At 40.2% G+C, this 18746-nt stretch overlaps 1 protein-coding gene across 1 annotated transcript in view; it reads left to right on the forward strand.

The window, feature by feature from the left end:
- The window catches only part of LOC128654327 (solute carrier family 26 member 10-like), a 255285-nt gene that overhangs the window by 47813 nt on the left and 188726 nt on the right, over positions 1–18746 (forward strand). The window contains exons 6-8 of the mRNA XM_053708202.1: positions 5746–5828; positions 15486–15633; positions 17945–18058. Coding sequence (XP_053564177.1) covers positions 5746–5828; positions 15486–15633; positions 17945–18058 — 345 coding nt within the window. The remainder of the gene's footprint in view (positions 1–5745; positions 5829–15485; positions 15634–17944; positions 18059–18746) is intronic.

An 18746-nucleotide genomic window follows, 5' to 3' on the forward strand; every position in this document is an offset into this window, starting at 1 on the left:
GAGGCTTGGATCAAGACTGCCGAGGACGGATCGGTGAACCTGGTATGGTGAAGATAAGGTAGGAAGATCTTCAGGGGCTTAGTGTTAGGTTTATTTAAGGGGGGTTTGGGTTAGATTAGGGGTATGTGGGTGGTGGGTTGTAATGTTGGGGGGGGTATTGTATGTGTTTTTTTACAGGCAAAAGAGCTGAATTTCTTGGGGCATGCCCCGCAAAGGGCCCTGTTTAGGGCTGGTAAGGTAAAAGAGCTTTGAACTTTTGTAATTTAGAATAGGGTAGGGCATTTTTTTATTTTGGGGGGCTTTGTTATTTTATTAGGGGGCTTAGAGTAGGTGTAATTAGTTTAAAATTGTTGTAATATTTTTCTAATGTTTGTAAATATTTTTTTATTTTTTGTAACTTAGTTCTTTTTTATTTTTTGTACTTTAGTTAGTTTATTTAATTGTATTTATTTGTAGATATTGTATTTAATTAATTTATTGATAGTGTAGTGTTAGGTTTAATTGTAGGTAATTGTAGGTATTTTATTTAATTATTTATTGATAGTGTAGTGTTAGGTTTAATTGTAACTTAGGTTAGGATTTATTTTACAGGTAAATTTGTAATTATTTAAACTATTTTAGCTATTAAATAGTTCTTAACTATTTAATAGCTAGTGTACCTGGTTAAAATAAATACAAAGTTACCTGTAAAATAAATATAAATCCTAAAATAGCTATAATATAATTATAATTTATATTCTAGCTATATTAGGATTTATTTTACAGGTAAGTATTTAGCTTTAAATAGGAATAATTTATTTAATAAGAGTTAATTAATTTCGTTAGATTTAAATTATATTTAAGTTAGGGGGGTGTTAGTGTTAGGGCTAGACTTAGCTTTAGGGGTTAATAAATTTATTAGAGTAGTGGTGAGCTCCAGTCGGCAGATTAGGGGTTAATGTTTGAAGTTAGGTGTCGGCGATGTTAAGGAGGGCAGATTAGGGGTTAATACTATTTATTATAGGGTTAGTGAGGCGGATTAGGGGTTAATAACTTTATTATAATAGCGGTGCGGTCCGGTCGGCAGATTAGGGGTTAATAAGTGTAGTTAGGTGGAGGCGACGTTGGGGGCGGCAGATTAGGGGTTAATAAATATAATATAGGGGTCGGCGGTGTTAGGGGCAGCAGATTAGGGGTACATAGGGATAATGTAAGTAGCGGCGGTTTACGGAGCGTTAGATTAGGGGTTAATAATAATATGCAGGGGTCAGCGATAGCGGGGGCGACAGATTAGGGGTTAATAAGTGTAAGGTTAGGGGTCTTTAGACTCGGGGTACATGTTAGAGTGTTAGGTGCAGACGTAGGAAGTGTTTCCCCATAGCAAACAATGGGGCTGCGTTAGGAGCTGAACGCGGCTTTTTTGCAGGTGTTAGGGTTTTTTCAGCTCAAACAGCCCCATTGTTTCCTATGGGGGAATCGTGCACGAGCACGTTTTTGAAGCTGGCCGCTTCCGTAAGCAACTCTGGTATCGAGAGTTGCAGTTGCGTTAAATATGCTGTACGCTCCTTTTTTGGAGCCTAATGCAGCCATTCTGTGGACTCTCAATACCAGAGTTATTTTAAAGGTGCGGCCAGAAAAAAGCCAGCGTTAGCTACGCGGGTCGTTACTGACAAAACTCTAAATCTAGCCGTAAGAGAACTAAACAATTTTAAAATTGTTTAATATTGCCTGCTGGGGGGGGGGATACTTATCAAAGCGTCAACCAAAAATACGCTTGAATTCAGGGTCGTAATTGTTGCGAGATTGATCCGCCGTAGTTATCAAAGTGTCAAGATCGATAAATATTGAAATTTGTGACGTAACATACGATCCCGCAATCTCAATACGATGCAGAACGATGTGAGTTGAAAACTCGTGGAATTTGAGCGGAATCGTGTTCATTCGACCTGCTATTCGACACTATTTGAAGTGTTCACAAAGTTATCAAAATTTCTACAGTTACGCTTGCGTCTTTTCCGACTCAGCAAACCTGGTTTTCAATGCGCCACCCTTCAGGTCGTGGATGCCATAGAACTCAATGGGAGTCTGAAAACACAGAAAGCTTATGTTTGATGCTGCAAGAGAATGAAGTATATTACATAATAAGAATAAATTAGAAACTTTATTAAAATTGTATACCCTTTCTAAATCAAACAATATGATTGCTCCACATTTTTGTGCACCATAAGATATAGGGATAAAAATGAAAAATACATTACTACTGATGGATTATGCTACAACTTTGTCTTTCATTACAAATCAAGGGGACAATATTATTTCTACAAATTTGGTGCAAAGTTTTGCCCCAAACTTGTCGCACTAATAGATATAGAGATAAAAATGAAATAAATTAAATACACAACATAATATAGCTAACTTCCTTTTTATTTGTTTGAAAAAAATCTATGTGCACCATGTTTAAGCCACGTAATTCAAGTCCCACTCTCCACTTTTCGCACCAATTATGACGCCAACTCCTAAACAACCCACACACAAGTGAATTCTTCCACCATTTTTGATTGGAATATGCATAATCACATGATTTATGACATCAGCCAATCTGATTCAAATACACATTATAACTAACTATCACTAACGAATCAAATTGCTTGATACTTTGATACTGTCATTGATCACTCATCAGAACTTGTAAGTGCCATTTGTTACATTGTGTATTATACTTTGAAAGTATGTATATGTGAAATTAGTATTAAAGATAAACATTGATGCTGAAATTAGGACACACAGTGTAATATTTTAGACAAGGAATTTAAAATTCGAATTGATGTTTGATTCAATAGAATCTTAAGCTGATAGCTCAAAGGGATAGCCCACCTAACTCAGATACAGCAGAAATTAAAATCACCTCTTTACTGTCATACTATTTTCAGTGTATTTCTTCCTTCTCTTGAATTTCTTTTTCAGTAAGAAATGTCATCTTATACAGGGAGTGCAGAATTATTAGGCAAGTTGTATTTTTGAGGATTAATTTTATTATTGAACAACAACCATGTTCTCAATGAACCCAAAAAACTCATTAATATCAAAGCTGAATAGTTTTGGAAGTAGTTTTTAGTTTGTTTTTAGTTATAGCTATTTTAGGGGGATATCTGTGTGTGCAGGTGACTATTACTGTGCATAATTATTAGGCAACTTAACAAAAAACAAATATATACCCATTTCAATTATTTATTTCTACCAGTGAAACCAATATAACATCTCAACATTCACAAATATACATTTCTGACATTCAAAAACAAAACAAAAACAAATCAGTGACCAATATAGCCACCTTTCTTTGCAAGGACACTCAAAAGCCTGCCATCCATGGATTCTGTCAGTGTTTTGATCTGTTCACCATCAACATTGCGTGCAGCAGCAACCACAGCCTCCCAGACACTGTTCAGAGAGGTGTACTGTTTTCCCTCCTTGTAAATCTCACATTTGATGATGGACCACAGGTTCTCAATGGGGTTCAGATCAGGTGAACAAGGAGGCCATGTCATTAGATTTTCTTCTTTTATACCCTTTCTTGCCAGCCACGCTGTGGAGTACTTGGACGCGTGTGATGGAGCATTGTCCTGCATGAAAATCATGTTTTTCTTGAAGGATGCAGACTTCTTCCTGTACCACTGCTTGAAGAAGGTGTCTTCCAGAAACTGGCAGTAGGACTGGGAGTTGAGCTTGACTCCATCCTCAACCCGAAAAGGCCCCACAAGCTCATCTTTGATGATACCAGCCCAAACCAGTACTCCACCTCCACCTTGCTGGCGTCTGAGTCGGACTGGAGCTCTCTGCACTTTACCAATCCAGCCACGGGCCCATCCATCTGGCCCATCAAGACTCACTCTCATTTCATCAGTCCATAAAACCTTAGAAAAATCAGTCTTGAGATATTTCTTGGCCCAGTCTTGATGTTTCAGCTTGTGTGTCTTGTTCAGTGGTGGTCGTCTTTCAGCCTTTCTTACCTTGGCCATGTCTCTGAGTATTGCACACCTTGTGCTTTTGGGCACTCCAGTGATGTTGCAGCGCTGAAATATGGCCAAACTGGTGGCAAGTGGCATCTTGGCAGCTGCACGCTTGACTTTTCTCAGTTCATGGGCAGTTATTTTGCGCCTTGGTTTTTCCACACTCTTCTTGCGACCATGTTGACTATTTTGAATGAAACGCTTGATTGTTCGATGATCACGCTTCAGAAGCTTTGCAATTTTAAGAGTGCTGCATCCCTCTGCAAGATATCTCACTATTTTTGACTTTCTGAGCCTGTCAAGTCCTTCTTTTGACCTATTTTGCCAAAGGAAAGGAAGTTGCCTAATTATTATGCACACCTGATATAGGGTGTTGATGTCATTAGACCACACCCCTTCTCATTACAGAGATGCACATCACCTAATATGCTTAATTGGTAGTTGGCTTTCGAGCCTATACAGCTTGGAGTAAGACAACATGCATAAAGAGGATGATGTCGTCAAAATACTCATTTGCCTAATAATTCTGCACTCCCTGTATGCCAGCCCATTTTATAACACCTGTGAAGGGGTGTTTTTTTAAAAATAGATTGCAATCAGGAGGGGTTAGACAGGTGCAGATAAATCCTGGCCCATCTCTTAAGGGACAGGAAACCCCAAAATATTATTTCATGATTTGGATAGAACATACAATTTTAACAACTTTCCAATTTACTTCTATTATCAAATTTGCTTCATTCTCTTGTTATCCTTTGCTGAAGGAACAGCATTGCACTACTGGCAGCTAGCTGAACACATCTATTTAGCCAATCACAAGATACAGATGTGTGCAGGAACCAATTAGCAGCTAGCTCTCACTAGTGCAACTTACATTTTTACTTTCCTATCCGTTTAAAATATCCATAGTTTGCAAATAAATACATATGATACTCTGATTACATGTTATATTTGCAATTATTCCTGCTCAGAATAATAATACATTTATAATACATACATATAGTGGTATAAATAAACACAGAGATATGACAGACAACATTGTTTAGAACCAAAAAAAGAAACCTAGGGACATATAAATATGTTTGCAAAAGATTTCTGACATAACACACACACACACATATATATTTGTGTGTATATATATATATATATATATGTATATACTAAAATATAAATGTCCAATCTTAAAAAGAATTCTAATAATTCCCTGTGCTGCTATATTTGCAATTAGTCCTGCTCAGAAAAAGAATAAATTTACACTATATACAATAATGTGGGAAAGAGAAATGTGCTTGTTCGTGGACAGTAATGAAATGGTATAAAGTTGGGAAAAACTTGAATACCCGCGACATCGATGACTGTTAGTTAACACCAGTCCGATGCACTTTTTGACGGCATTTTTGATAATAAGGAGATAGTATTCAGATCCGCAGCCGCGATGTTTGGTGATGTTTGACAAGCCTATTGATGCCCGCGAATACAACATAGTTGAAGCTTTGATAAATATCCCCTATATCTGAATCATTCAAATTAATTTTTACTTTACTGTTCCTTTAATAGTTGATAGTATGCATATAAAAAATACTTTACTGTCCATTTAAGCTGTGGGTCTGATATCATGGTTTAAAGGATCACATGACCCTTTTGAGGGCTAAACCGCATATGCCGCCTTTTTACTGGTTAGCTCTTCCTGTTTTAGAATAATATTTAAATGAATAGTGTGTATGTGTGAGATAACTTTGCTTGTTTTCGCTGTTAATTTCAGGTTCTGGTGGCAACAGGAATTACTTTTGCTTCATCTCTGAATAACCGTTATGATGTACAGATAGTTGGGAGCCTTCCTGCTGGGTATTTTTTATATTTTTAATGACTGAAAATGATAAATGTTGCCAATCCCGTATACAGGTGCTAGCCTGCTACACATTATGGCCCCATTTATTAACCTACGGGCGGAAATTTTTTCCAGGCAGGGAACCTGTCCATCATATGTGGGTAGCTAGGCAGCATCTATTACTGGAATTTAACATTACATAAGAAATCTCTTATAATCTCTACACTTCTGGGGCAACCAATTGCCCAACAGCAGGGCTAGTGAGTTATCCTTTGTGGAGCAGTTCTGGATATTTTAAGTCTGTCACGTTATAACAAACACTCATATAAATCTTAGTTTTTTTTAAATACATTTCCACCAACACAACATTCTGCTTATGATAAAGAATAATCACACTACTTAAGTGCATACTACCCCACCACAACATGTCAAAGTATAAACATGCCAACTGTGATGATGCATGATGTTAAAAACATTTCAATATACTGTCAGCCGTATAGAATCAGTCCAGGATTGGACCCAACTGCTAGCGTGAAAAGATAGCACGCTGAGAGGAAACCAGGACATGACCCACTCAGGAATAACAATGAACAGGTTAATATGTAGAAAAAGAAAACAGTACTCACAGATGCAGGTATTCGGATTGGAGTTTTTAAACAGGCATAGGATAAGGCAGTTGAGTGATCAAATGAAGCAGTGGACAATGTCCCTTTAATCAAGTACAAGGATGAGGCAGCAGAGTGGCCAGGCAAAGCAAAGGTCAGTGTCCCTTTAATCAAATACAAGTATGAGGCAGCAGAGTAGTCAGGCAAAGCAATGGTCTGTGTCCCTTTAATCAGATACAAGGATGAGGCAGCAGAGTGATCAGGCAAGGCAATGGTCAGTGTCCCTTTAATCAGATAAAAGGATGAGGCAGCAGAGTAGTCAGGCAAAGCAATGGTCTGTGGCCCTTTAATCAGATACAAGGATGAGGCAGCACAGTGGTCAGGCAAAGTAATGGTCAGTGTCCCTTTAATCAGATACAAGGATGAGGCAGCAGAGTGGTCAGGCAAAGCAATGGTCTGTGTCCCTTTAATCAGATACAAGGATGAGGCAGCAGAGTGGTCAGGCAAAGCAATGGTCAGTGTCCCTTTAATCAGATACAAGGATGAGGCAGCAGAGTGATCAGGCAAATCAATGGTCAGTGTTGCTTTAAGCAAAATTCAGAGTACTCACGAACTGGAATGCAGAAGCAGCAAGAACAACAACAAACGGGCACCGGAGCGAAGTCCCACCAAGGCTTTTAAAAGCCTGATGACGAAAAGGGGGCAGAAACCGGAAGGCCGTGTCACGTTGCTAAGCAACAAGACGCACAGTAGCTGAGAGAGATCCAGGAGCCGCGGCGACATGGCGATGATCGGATCAGATCGTGACAGTACCCCCTCCTCAACGACCCCTCCGGGGGATAGGACCAGGTTTGGAGGGATGAGCTCCATGAAAAGCCATGACCAAAGTAGGAGCATGAACTTGACTAGCTGGTTCCCAAGACCGCTCTGTGAGTGGGTAGCCTTTCCAGTGGATGAGATAGTATAAAATTTTGCCACAACGTTTGGAATCGATAATGTGACTGACTTCAAATTCCTGTTGTCCTTGAACCAGCAGAGGAGAAGGAGTGGTCCTAGGTCTGGAGTATCTGTTAAAGGTGGCGGGTTTTAGAAGAGAGACAGGAAAAACTGGATGAACCTTAAGGGTCTTAGGAAGAGCTATGCGATAAGCAGTAGTGCAAACCTGAATCAGGATCCAGAAAGGACTGACATAACGTAGTCCCAGTTTAATAGAGGGTTGTTTGAGATGAAAATCACGTGTAGAAACCCAAACCTTGTCTCCAGGATGGTACTTGGGAGCCTTCTTACGTTAACGATCAGCATAGTATTGATATTGGTTAGAAGCTTTGACGAGGAGAAGGCGGATCTTTCACCAATGGTGACAAAGTCTGTGGATAGTGAGATCAGCAGCAGGATTTTCTGAAAGAGAGGTATGAAGTGGAAATGTTCTGGGTTAGAATCCATGAGCTGCTTTAAAGGGAGAAGTTTTAAGAGAAGAAATGTATCGGGCATTGTGAGCCAACTCAGCTAGAGGCAAGTAGTGGGTCCAGTTAGAGTGGAGATGATCCACATAATGCCTGAGGTATGTTTCCAAACACTGATTGACTCTTTCAGTTTGTCCATTTGACTGAGAATGATGAGATGTGGACAAGGAGATGGAAGTACCAAATTGTCTACAAAGAGATTTCCAAAAACGAGAGACAAATTGAACTCCCCTGTCCGAGACGATATCAAGCGGGAAACCACAACATGTTGAATAAACAATTCGGAAAGGGTTTTAGCAGAGGGTAAGCCAGATAATGGCACAAAATGGGCTGATTTGGTGAATCTGTCGACTATAACCCAAATGGTATTGTTTCCAGCAGAAGGAGGGAGACCAGTAACAAAATCCATGGATAAATGAGTCCAAGGTAAATGAGGGTCGGGAAGAGGCTGGAGAAAACCAGAAGGTAATTGTCGATGTATCTTGTTGGAAGCACATATGTTACAGGCGGAAACGTAATCTTTGGCATCCCTAGTTAAAGAGGGCCACCAGACATGTTGTTTAAGGTTCCAGATAGTGTTACTGATACCCGGGTGTCCAGAAAGAGGACTGTCATGAGCCCATGATAACGATCTCATGAGGATGGAGAATAGTGCCAGAATTGGGAACATTAGAGGATTGGCATTGCCTTGACAAAGCATCAGCTTTGACATTCTTAGTGCCTGGAATATAGGATAAGACATAATGGAAGCGAGAGAAATACAAGGACCATCGAGCTTGCCTGGAATTCAAACGTTTGGCTGTCTGGAGATAAAGTAAATTCTTATGATCCGTGAGGATTGAGAAGGGGTGAATTGTGCCTTCTAACCAATGTCTCCATTCATCAGCAGCAGGATTTTCCGAAAGAGAGGTATGAAGTGGAAATGTTCTGGGTTGGAATCCATGAGCTGCTTTAAAGGGAGAAGTTTTAAGAGAAGAATTGTATCGGGCATTGTGAGCCAACTCAGCTAGAGGCAAGTAGTGGGTCCAGTTAGAGTGGAGATGATCCACATAATGCCTGAGGTATGTTTCCAAACACTGATTGACTCTTTCAGTTTGTCCATTTGACTGAGAATGATGAGATGTGGACAAGGAGATGGAAGTACCAAGTTGTCTACAAAGAGATTTCCAAAAACGAGAGACAAATTGAACTCCCCTGTCCGAGACGATATCAAGCGGGAAACCATGAAGTCTCACAACATGTTGAATAAACAATTCGGAAAGGGTTTTAGCAGAGGGTAAGCCAGATAATGGCACAAAATGGGCTGATTTGGTGAATCTGTCGACTATAACCCAAATGGTATTGTTTCCAGCAGAAGGAGGGAGACCAGTAACAAAATCCGTGGATAAATGAGTCCAAGGTAAATGACGGCCGGGAAGAGGTTGGAGAAAACCAGAAGGTAATTGCTGAGGTATCTTGTTGGAAGCACATATGGTACAGGCGGAAACGTAATCTTTGGCATCCCTAGTTAAAGAGGGCCACCAGACATGTTGTTTATGGTTCCAGATAGTGTTACTGATACCCAGGTGTCCAGAAAGAGGACTGTCATGAGCCCATGATAACAACTTAGATCTGAGATGTTCAGGAACAAAGAACAGACCATCAGGAGGCTTGCAGGTGAAAGGAAGGCCTTTTTGAGCAGCTTGTAGTTCTTGTAAAGTAGAGGCCGATAGTAGGGCTATGATCTCATGAGGATGGAGAATAGTGCCAGAATTTGGAACATTAGAGGATTGGAATTTCCTTGACAAAGCATCAGCTTTGACATTCTTAGTGCCTGGAATATAGGATAAGACATAATGGAAATGAGAGAAATACAAGGACCATCGAGCTTGCCTGGAATTCAAACGTTTGGCTGTCTGGAGATAAAGTAAATTCTTATGATCCGTGAGGATTGAGAAGGGGTGAATTGTGCCTTCTAACCAATGTCTCCATTCATCTAAGGCCATTTTGATGGCCAGCAATTCTTTGTTGCCCACATCATAGTTTAATTCTGAGGAGGTGAACTTCTTGGAGAAAGAAATGACTGGATGAATCTTACCAGACTCTGAAATACGTTGAGAAAGGACTGCTCCTGCAGCCACCGAGGAAGCATCCACTTCCAGGATGAATTGATGTTCCGGATTAGGATGACAAAGAATAGGTGCAGAAACAAAAGCATTCTTTAAGGAGTCAAAACCCTGAATAGCATCTGGAGACCACTCTTTGACGTTTTGCCCCTTTTTAGTTAGAGAAGTAAGGGGTGCTGATATAGTGGCAAAAACCTTTGATGAACTTCCTGTAGTAAGTGGCAAAACCAAGGAAACGCTGGAGAGCTTTAAGGGAGTCAGGTCTAGGCCACTCTAGTATGGCATTGAGTTTGGTAGGATCCATTTCGAAACCAGTTTTGGATATCACATATCCTAAAAAGGAAATGGAATCCTGGTGAAAAGAACACTTTTCCATCTTGGCAAAAAGATGATTATCCCTAAGACGTTGAAGTACCTTTTTGACATGGGGCACATGATCCTGATAGGTCTGTGAAAAAATGAGGATATCGTCAAGGTAGATAATTATGAAGGTGTTCAAATAATCCCGAAATATCTTGTTGACAAAGTGTTGGAACACTGCTGGGACATTGCAAAGCCCAAAAGGCATGACAAGATATTCGTAATGCCCAAAACAGGTATTAAAAGCTGTTTTCCATTCATCACCTTTGCACATACGGATGAGATTGTACGCACCACGAAGATCCAATTTGGTGAATATAGTGGAACCTTGCAGATAAGTGAACAACTCAGGGATTAGGGGCAACGGATAACTATTCTTCACAGTGATTTGATATAGACCCCTAAAGTCTATACAGGGTAGGAGGCCCCCGTCCTTTTTCTCCACAAAGAAGAAGCCAGCCCCCACAGGAGAGGAAGAAGATCTTATAAAGCCTCTAGCCAGGTTGTCCTTCATATATTTTTCAAGGGCTAGGTTTTCGGGTCTAGAAAGAGGATACGTTTTCCCATGGGGAAAAGGAGCTCCAGGGAGCAGGTCTATGGGACAATCAAAGGGACGATGGGAAGGAAGACGTTCTGACTCTTTTTTGGAAAACACATCAAGAAAGTCCTGATAGCAAATAGGTAAGGAGTTTGAGGTTTAACTAGTAATTGCTATGGTGACTGGACGCTTGAACGGGGTGTGTAAACAGTTGAAAAAACATGAAGACCCCCAAGAAATGAGTTCGCCTTGAGTCCATGAAAATGTAGGGTTGTGCAGCTGTAGCCAGGGAAGACCCAAGATTATAGGAAACTGAGGAGTCGGAATGACATCAAGGTTAATAGTCTCGAAATGGAGAGCCCCAACGGAGAATAGCAATGGCATGGTAGAAAACTGAATAAGTCCAGAGCCCAGTGGACCACCACTGACAGTGGAGACCTTGACAGAGTTCCCTTTAGCACGTAGGGGTATTCTGTGTATGGTTGCAAAGCTGGAATCAATAAACATGCCACCAGCACCTGAATCAATGAGACCTGGAGTGTAGATCTTTCGATCTCCGAGATGAAGAGTTACCAGCACAAAAAGTTTGTTGTTGAGGGAGGAGAATTCGATCTGGCTTAACTCAGTCCCTCGATCTGGAGTTAAGCCCTGGCTTTTACTGGTCTGTTGGGGGCAATCCCTCCACAAATGCCCCTTCAGGCCACAGTATAAGCATAGACCAAGAGCACTTCTTCCCTTGCGTTCGTTCTCGGTTAATTTTATGGTACCAACTTCCATCGGTTCTGTTTGATCGGTAGTGGTAGATGAAGGAGACACAGGATTGGAAAAACGTGTTCTCTCTCTCTCCTGTTGTAGTTCACTATACCTGGCGTCAAGTCTGATACAGAGATTAATCAGGTCTTCAAGGGATTCTGGGAGGTCCCGATACACTAGCTCGTCCTTAAGACATTCAGAGAGACCCTTACGAAAAGCCGCTCTTAGAGCTCCCTGATTCCAAGAGGTCTCAGCCACAAGTGTGTGCAACTCAATAGGGTACTGTGCCGCGGATTGGGCTCCCTGACGCAGGTCCAAAAGAGAGGCTTCAGCAGCTGAAGATCTTCCAGGTTTGTCAAAGACAGTAGAAAACACAGTCAGGAAGGAATCCACATCCTGAAGGATAGGGTCGTTCTTTTCCAGTAAAGGGGACACCCAGGCCAGGGCTTTCCCTTTCATCAATGATATAAGGAATGTTATCCTTGAAGAAGGTGTAGTGAAGAGAGCAGTGCTGTTGCGGAAATGAAGACTGCATTGGTTAAAAAAAAAAAACCTACAATCATCAGGATTTCCATCATATTTGTCAGGAGGGGGAATCCTAGGGCCAATTTGCCCTTGAGTATGGGTTGTAGGAGGTGAAGACGAAGGTGTAGCCAGAGAGGTAGGATTGGGCAGTGTTGGAGCCACCAAACTTTGCAGTAAAACAGTAATCTGATCCAGCTTGGAATCTAGGGATTGCAAATGTGCAGCATGAGATCCCAATAACTGCCCTTGGTGGGCCACGGCCATGGAAAACTCAGGGTCCATAATTGGCCCATTTGTACTGTCAGCCATATACAATCAGTCCAGGATTGGACCCAACTGCTAGCGTGAAAAGATAAACACACGCTAGCACGCTGAGAGGAAACCAGGACGTGACCCACTCAGGAATAACAATTAACAGATTAATATGTAGAAAAAGAAAAGAGTACTCACAGATGCAGATATTCAGATTGGAGTTTTAAAACAGGCATAGGATAAGGCAGTTGAGTGATCAAATGAAGCAGTGGACAATGTCCCTTTAATCAAGTACAAGGATGAGGCAGCAGAGTGGTCAGGCAAAGCAAGGTCAGTGTCCCTTTAATCAAATACAAGGAGGAGGCAGCAGAGTGGTCAGGCAAAGCAATGGTCTGTGTCCCTTTAATCAGATACAAGGATGAGGCAGCAGAGTGGTCAGGCAAGGCAATGGTCAGTGTCCCTTTAATCAGATACAAGGATGAGGCAGCAGAGTAGTCAGGCAAAGCAATGGTCTGTGTCCCTTTAATCAGATACAAGGATGAGGCAGCAAAGTGGTCAGGCAAGGCAATGGTCAGTGTCCCTTTAATCAGATACAAGGATGAGGCAGCAGAGTGGTCAGGCAAAGCAATGGTCTGTGTCCCTTTAATCAGATACAAGGATGAGGCAGCATAGTGGTCAGGCAAAGCAATGGTCAGTGCCCCGTTAATCAGATACAAGGATGAGGCAGCAGAGTGGTCAGGCAAAGCAATGGTCTGTGTCCCTTTAATCAGATACAAGGATGAGGCAGCAGAGTGGTCAGGCAAAGCAATGATCAGTGTCCCTTTAATCAGATACAAGGATGAGGCAGCAGAGTGGTCAGACAAAACAATGGTCAGTATTCCTTTAAGCAAAATTCAGAGTACTCACTAGCCGTAATGCAGAAGCAGCAAGAACAACAACAAACGGGCACCGGAACGAAGTCCCGCCAAGGCTTTTAAAAGCCTGATGACGAGAAGGGGGCGGAAACCGGAAGGCCGTGTCACGTTACTAAGCAACGAGGCGCACAGTAGCTGAGAGAGATCCGGGAGCCATGGCGACATGGCGATGATCGGATCAGATCGTGACATATACAATTCAGATTTAAGTGTAATACAATTATGATATGTGTGTGTATGTATATATATATATATATATATATATATATATATATATATATATATATATACACAGTATATATATGTATATATAAAAATAGATAGTGCAATAAGCCAGCACTCACTGTCCTGAATATGATCAAGCGGGCTGATTCCCAAAGTTAGATACAAAAAACAGTCCATAAAGAGCACTCTGCGTGTAACAAAGTGGTGTTTAATCCGTGTAAATGTTTTCACGGCGTGACCCCATCATCAGACAAGTGGAAAAACAATAATAACAAGTGCACTTACCTAAAATTACTATATATAGAGGGGTAGAGGTCCGCACACCACTGGCTCCCCCGCGACAGCATCATGCCCGAGACCGGAAGTGGTCCCCAATGACGTCATCATGTCGACATCGGCACTGCGCCAGTCCGCTGCCAGAAGTGACAAATCTGTGTGAAGCCAAATAGTTGCTATGGTAACATACACAATAACAAAGTGTCAATAGAGCATACATTGTGTGTTATATACAATGTGTTAACCAGTGTGTTTTCAAATGTTTGCAGTGTATATTAAAAGTGTATATTAAAAATGCACATGAGGCAGCAGTTACGGTCATGCACATGAGGTAGCAGTTACGGTGTTGTGGGTAATACCAAGCATACTCAAATAATCATGAGGATATCATTGGAAACATAAAAGAAAAAAACATGAGAGACAGAAAACAATAGAAAAAACAGCAGTAGGTTGGAGGAGAGAAATAGGGAGTAAAGAGGAGAGAAAAAAGGGAATTGAAAAGGGCATAAAATCAGGCAAAGAGTAAGAGACTCCAATATGGCTCACTATCTAGCTATAGCACCCAATTAAAGGGACAAATTCCATATCAACTAGATATTTGTAGAAGCCACCCAACTATGGACATTGGATTGGGTCAAATATGGTACTCTATTGGTACATTCTCCTACAGATATGTGTGAACTATTTGTCAAAATGGATCAATGTCAATTCTCCTATTGGGAAGAAAACATATAAAGAGCATTATACCTCACTAGTATGAGAGGTACCTAATTAAGAGGCAGGGGGGAAATAGAAAGAAAAAATAACAGAAAAGAAAAAATGAAAGAAGAAAAAAACAAGAAGGAAAAGTAGGACAATTTAGGGAACAAATTCATAAGTGATGTACAAAAATTTTGTAGAATATGTACAAAAATTCAGCAATTGGGTAAGACAATACTGTCGGCTACACTGTTATTGAAAACAATGCCAGTCCAGATAGGCGTTAAGCCCTTTCAGGATCAAAATGCCCAATTTGTAGGTCCATCTTGCTTCCTTTTGTAAGAGCATTTTTCCCATATCCCCTCCTCAGGAGAAGGGGGGGCATGGTCAATAATGGTATTACAAAGGTCTTTTACTGAATGGTCCTTTTGCAAAAAATGCTGTGCTACTGGTTGATACATATGGCCCCTGTCTATGGCCGTCCTAATAGAGGACCTATGATTGGTCATTCTTGTTCAGAGTTCATCTGTTGTCTTTCCGACATAGAATATACCACAGTTACAATGTAGCAGATACAGCACATGTGTCGTGGTACATGTTAGCCTATATTTATGAAAATATTTCTTTTTCTTGTGTGGGTGGGCAAAGTAGGGGCCCGTAGTTAGTCCATGGCAGGTGTTGCAGCCTACACATCTGAAGCATCCAGGTTTGCCATGCAGCCATGTAGTTTTCTGGTAGCAATGCACCGGGTCTGTGTTTTATATATATATAAATATATATATATATATATATATATATATATATACTATATATATATATATATATATATATATATATATATATTATCCACTCTGACTCTTCTCCATAAACATAAAATAAGAATTTGCTTACATGTAACAATGCTGTACTTTAATAGTTGAAATTTACAATACGTATTGATCTTATATGTCTTGTCACAGTTTTCCAAAGCCAAAGCTCCCAGCTTTAGAGGTCATACCCGATGTGATTGGTGACACTATAGCCATTACTTTTGTAGGCTATGCTGTGTCTGTGTCACTTGCTATGATTTATGCAGAAAAGCATCGATACACCATTGATCCAAACCAGGTGAGTAGGCGCAATATTCTTTAAAGCCTGATTAAGAAACCCAGGGCGTATTTTGACTAGTGTGTACGTTTGTGTACGTTTGTGGAGCAGTAGCACTAGCGAAAAGTAACAGGTGTCAGCTGCAGTGTACCACATAATACAGAAGCAGTACAACACACTGCAACCATGGTGCATTATGCAACCTGGGCAATTTCATTTCCAAAGTGGTGCATATTCACTTGACAAGATTAGCTTCACTTTATACTTCCTGCACTGCATTAAGGAGGAGAAGGGATACATTACATTTGCATAGTTGCCAACTGTCACATTTTTCCCCGTAAGTTACATTTTTTGGCTTCCTATCCCTGCCTTTTAAGCTTGACCCTTGTTCAATTCAGTCTGTATATAGTTTATGATTCTGAATATTGTGTGCAGAAACTAAAGGACAGTTCTAAATAATATATGTACTCTATATGCTACAAAAAGTGTAAATGACAAGTTACTCCCAATAACTGATTAAATCATAACTGGAGTTAAAACCCAAGAGAACTCTGGTCTTTAGTTTAAAAATCCAAAACATTTTGGGTTTGGAAAGAATACTATCTCTGTCCCCACCCCGCTTAGGTTAAACAGTTTTGTCAAATGTACACCACCTAAATGTATGAAGACCACCACCATCTTTGTTAACAAAATATTGGACCAAAAGGGTGGATGATCTTCTAATATTGATAGTGGAAAAGTACTCCTTAATGCGGGAGCGGACATCCTGGGTAGTGAGACCAACATACTGGACCTTACAGGGCAAACATGTAATAAGATACACAACATACATGGAGGTACAATTAAGAAAGGAATTTATAATAAATTCCTCATTAGTAACAGTCAAGTTAAACGTTTTAGTTGTTTGTACATAGGGCTCCATGTATGAAGCAGCAAGAGCTGCTCCAGAGCCCTTGCAGGGCAGGTTCGCACACGTAAGAAGCAGCAGTCATTAGCTTACTCACTCTCGGTGATCGACAGTCTTTTCACTTGTGCAATTGGTGGCGCGAATGAAGGGGAGGGCAATACACACTAATTGCAGTGTGTAATGATACATACGAACTAGCGGACAAATAGATCCGATGCCCGTATGCAGCGAAGGCGGGCGTACGGCTTCTCAAGTTGAGAAGCTGTCCATCTGCCTTTTAATACATGGGGCCCATAGTCTAAAGGTTTACATTTGTTGTGATCGCACCTAAACACACCAAGATGTCTTGACCAAGAGCTTGTAGGCTGATCAACTCGCTTAAGTTGTGAACAGGAAAGTATATTACCCAATGGTCTTGCATTTTTTTATATGCACATCTAAGACCATTTTCCACATCTACCAACTTATCATCAGCCATAAGTATAGGAAAGAGTTTAGGGAAAATCTTGCAAACATTCATGTACTAGGCACTAAAGTTAGTAACAAAAGTGACACCTCTAAATATTTTTTTTTTTTTTACATAGAAACAAATTGGGTTTCGTGTCCCTTTAAGGGCATAATGATAGACTCCGTACGTAGTACCCTGTAGTTTCCTGCTATCTATCCATGTTTTTTTAACAATAGCAAATAATACACTTGATAGACAGCATGACATATTATGAGCATAAGTCGCACACTACTACCACTTCCTATTGAAAGTATAGGGTGCATTTTAGCCAACAACTTTAATTATCATGGCACAAATTATCAGTTGTGCTTGACTTGTAATCTAGGCCTTTATATTTTAATATCACTTTAACTGACACATGTAGGGCCAGATTACAAGTGGAACGCTAATGAATGCTCCCACTTTAACGTTAACTGTGCTAGACGTAAGCTTTGTGCACACGGGTTACGATCGTATTATGAGTTGAAAATAAACTGTTTTCGTTCTCGTGCTGACCCTGACGAGCGCAAAAAGCCAAAGTGAGAATATTCTCCATACAAGTCACTAGAGCAAAAAAAGTGGGGAAAAAAACTAATACCCTACTTGCAATATAAAATAATCATAACTACCTTCGGGTTTAGCGTTGGTGTAATGCATGTCGCGATATCCAAAGTCCTGAAGTTAGCATGCATCATGTTTTCGCTCGAGCGCAATTTTTTTACTTTCAACTTGTAATATAAGTGCTAACCTGCCTGTGTTAAAAGCTTACTTCTAGCGGAGTTTGAGCGAAAACAAAAATTAGCGCAGCACTTGTAATCTAGCCCTTCGTGAGTATTTCTGAGGTAGTTTAAGGCATTTATAAAAAAAAATAGACATCAATGTAATTATTCAATTTATTGCATTTTGATAAAATAAATAAATACATTTTCCCTCTTCAGGAGCTTTTGGCGCATGGGATTTCCAACATGGTCTCCTCTTTATTCAATTGTTTTCCCAGTTCAGCCACTTTGGCTACAACTAACATCCTAGAGAGTGCCGGAGGACACACCCAGGTGAGGACTGTACAATGTAACATTTATTGGTCCTCATGTGAAGTGCTTTTCTTGCCCTGTCATTAGGTTTTAATATTTGGAGATATTTAAATACTTTATCAAAGCCATTGATAACCTTTTAAAACCTTGACATGCAGCAGCAGCATTTTAATTACATTCTTGAATATCCATCTCAGCCTTTTTAGTGGCATAAATTGGATGGTACATTGGCTTTTTATAATGTTAAATATTTTAAACATGTTTAGTTTACAATGGTTTAATAAAAAGCTAATCATATTGTTCAATAAATACTTTTAAGCTATAAAATGTGCCTTCAAATTAAATATGATAATCAGAATGTTCATTTATTATTGCAATTAAGGTTTGAATATGAATTTCAAATTGACTCAAAATGGTATAAAACTGTAAATTACACATGCCACAAAATGAATGGTTAAAGGGTTTCCAGGGCTGTATGAACACTGGCATCCTGGCGGTGGAGAGGCTACGCTATTTATGTATGCCAGGCTTAGGCAATCGGGAAGGGGATACATTTCCACTTTAGGGTTAAGACTGGTGATAGAACACATTTTTAAAAAAGTTGTTGCGCGTTTTCTACCCCCCACCTGAGATCCTCAGCACTGAATAAATTATCCATCATGCTTTCCCTTTGCTTTGGTTGCGTATCTTCAGTAATGTGCTTGTTTTT

Source organism: Bombina bombina, chromosome 3 (genome assembly GCF_027579735.1).
Source record: "Bombina bombina isolate aBomBom1 chromosome 3, aBomBom1.pri, whole genome shotgun sequence".
Classification (NCBI taxonomy): Eukaryota; Metazoa; Chordata; class Amphibia; order Anura; family Bombinatoridae; genus Bombina; species Bombina bombina.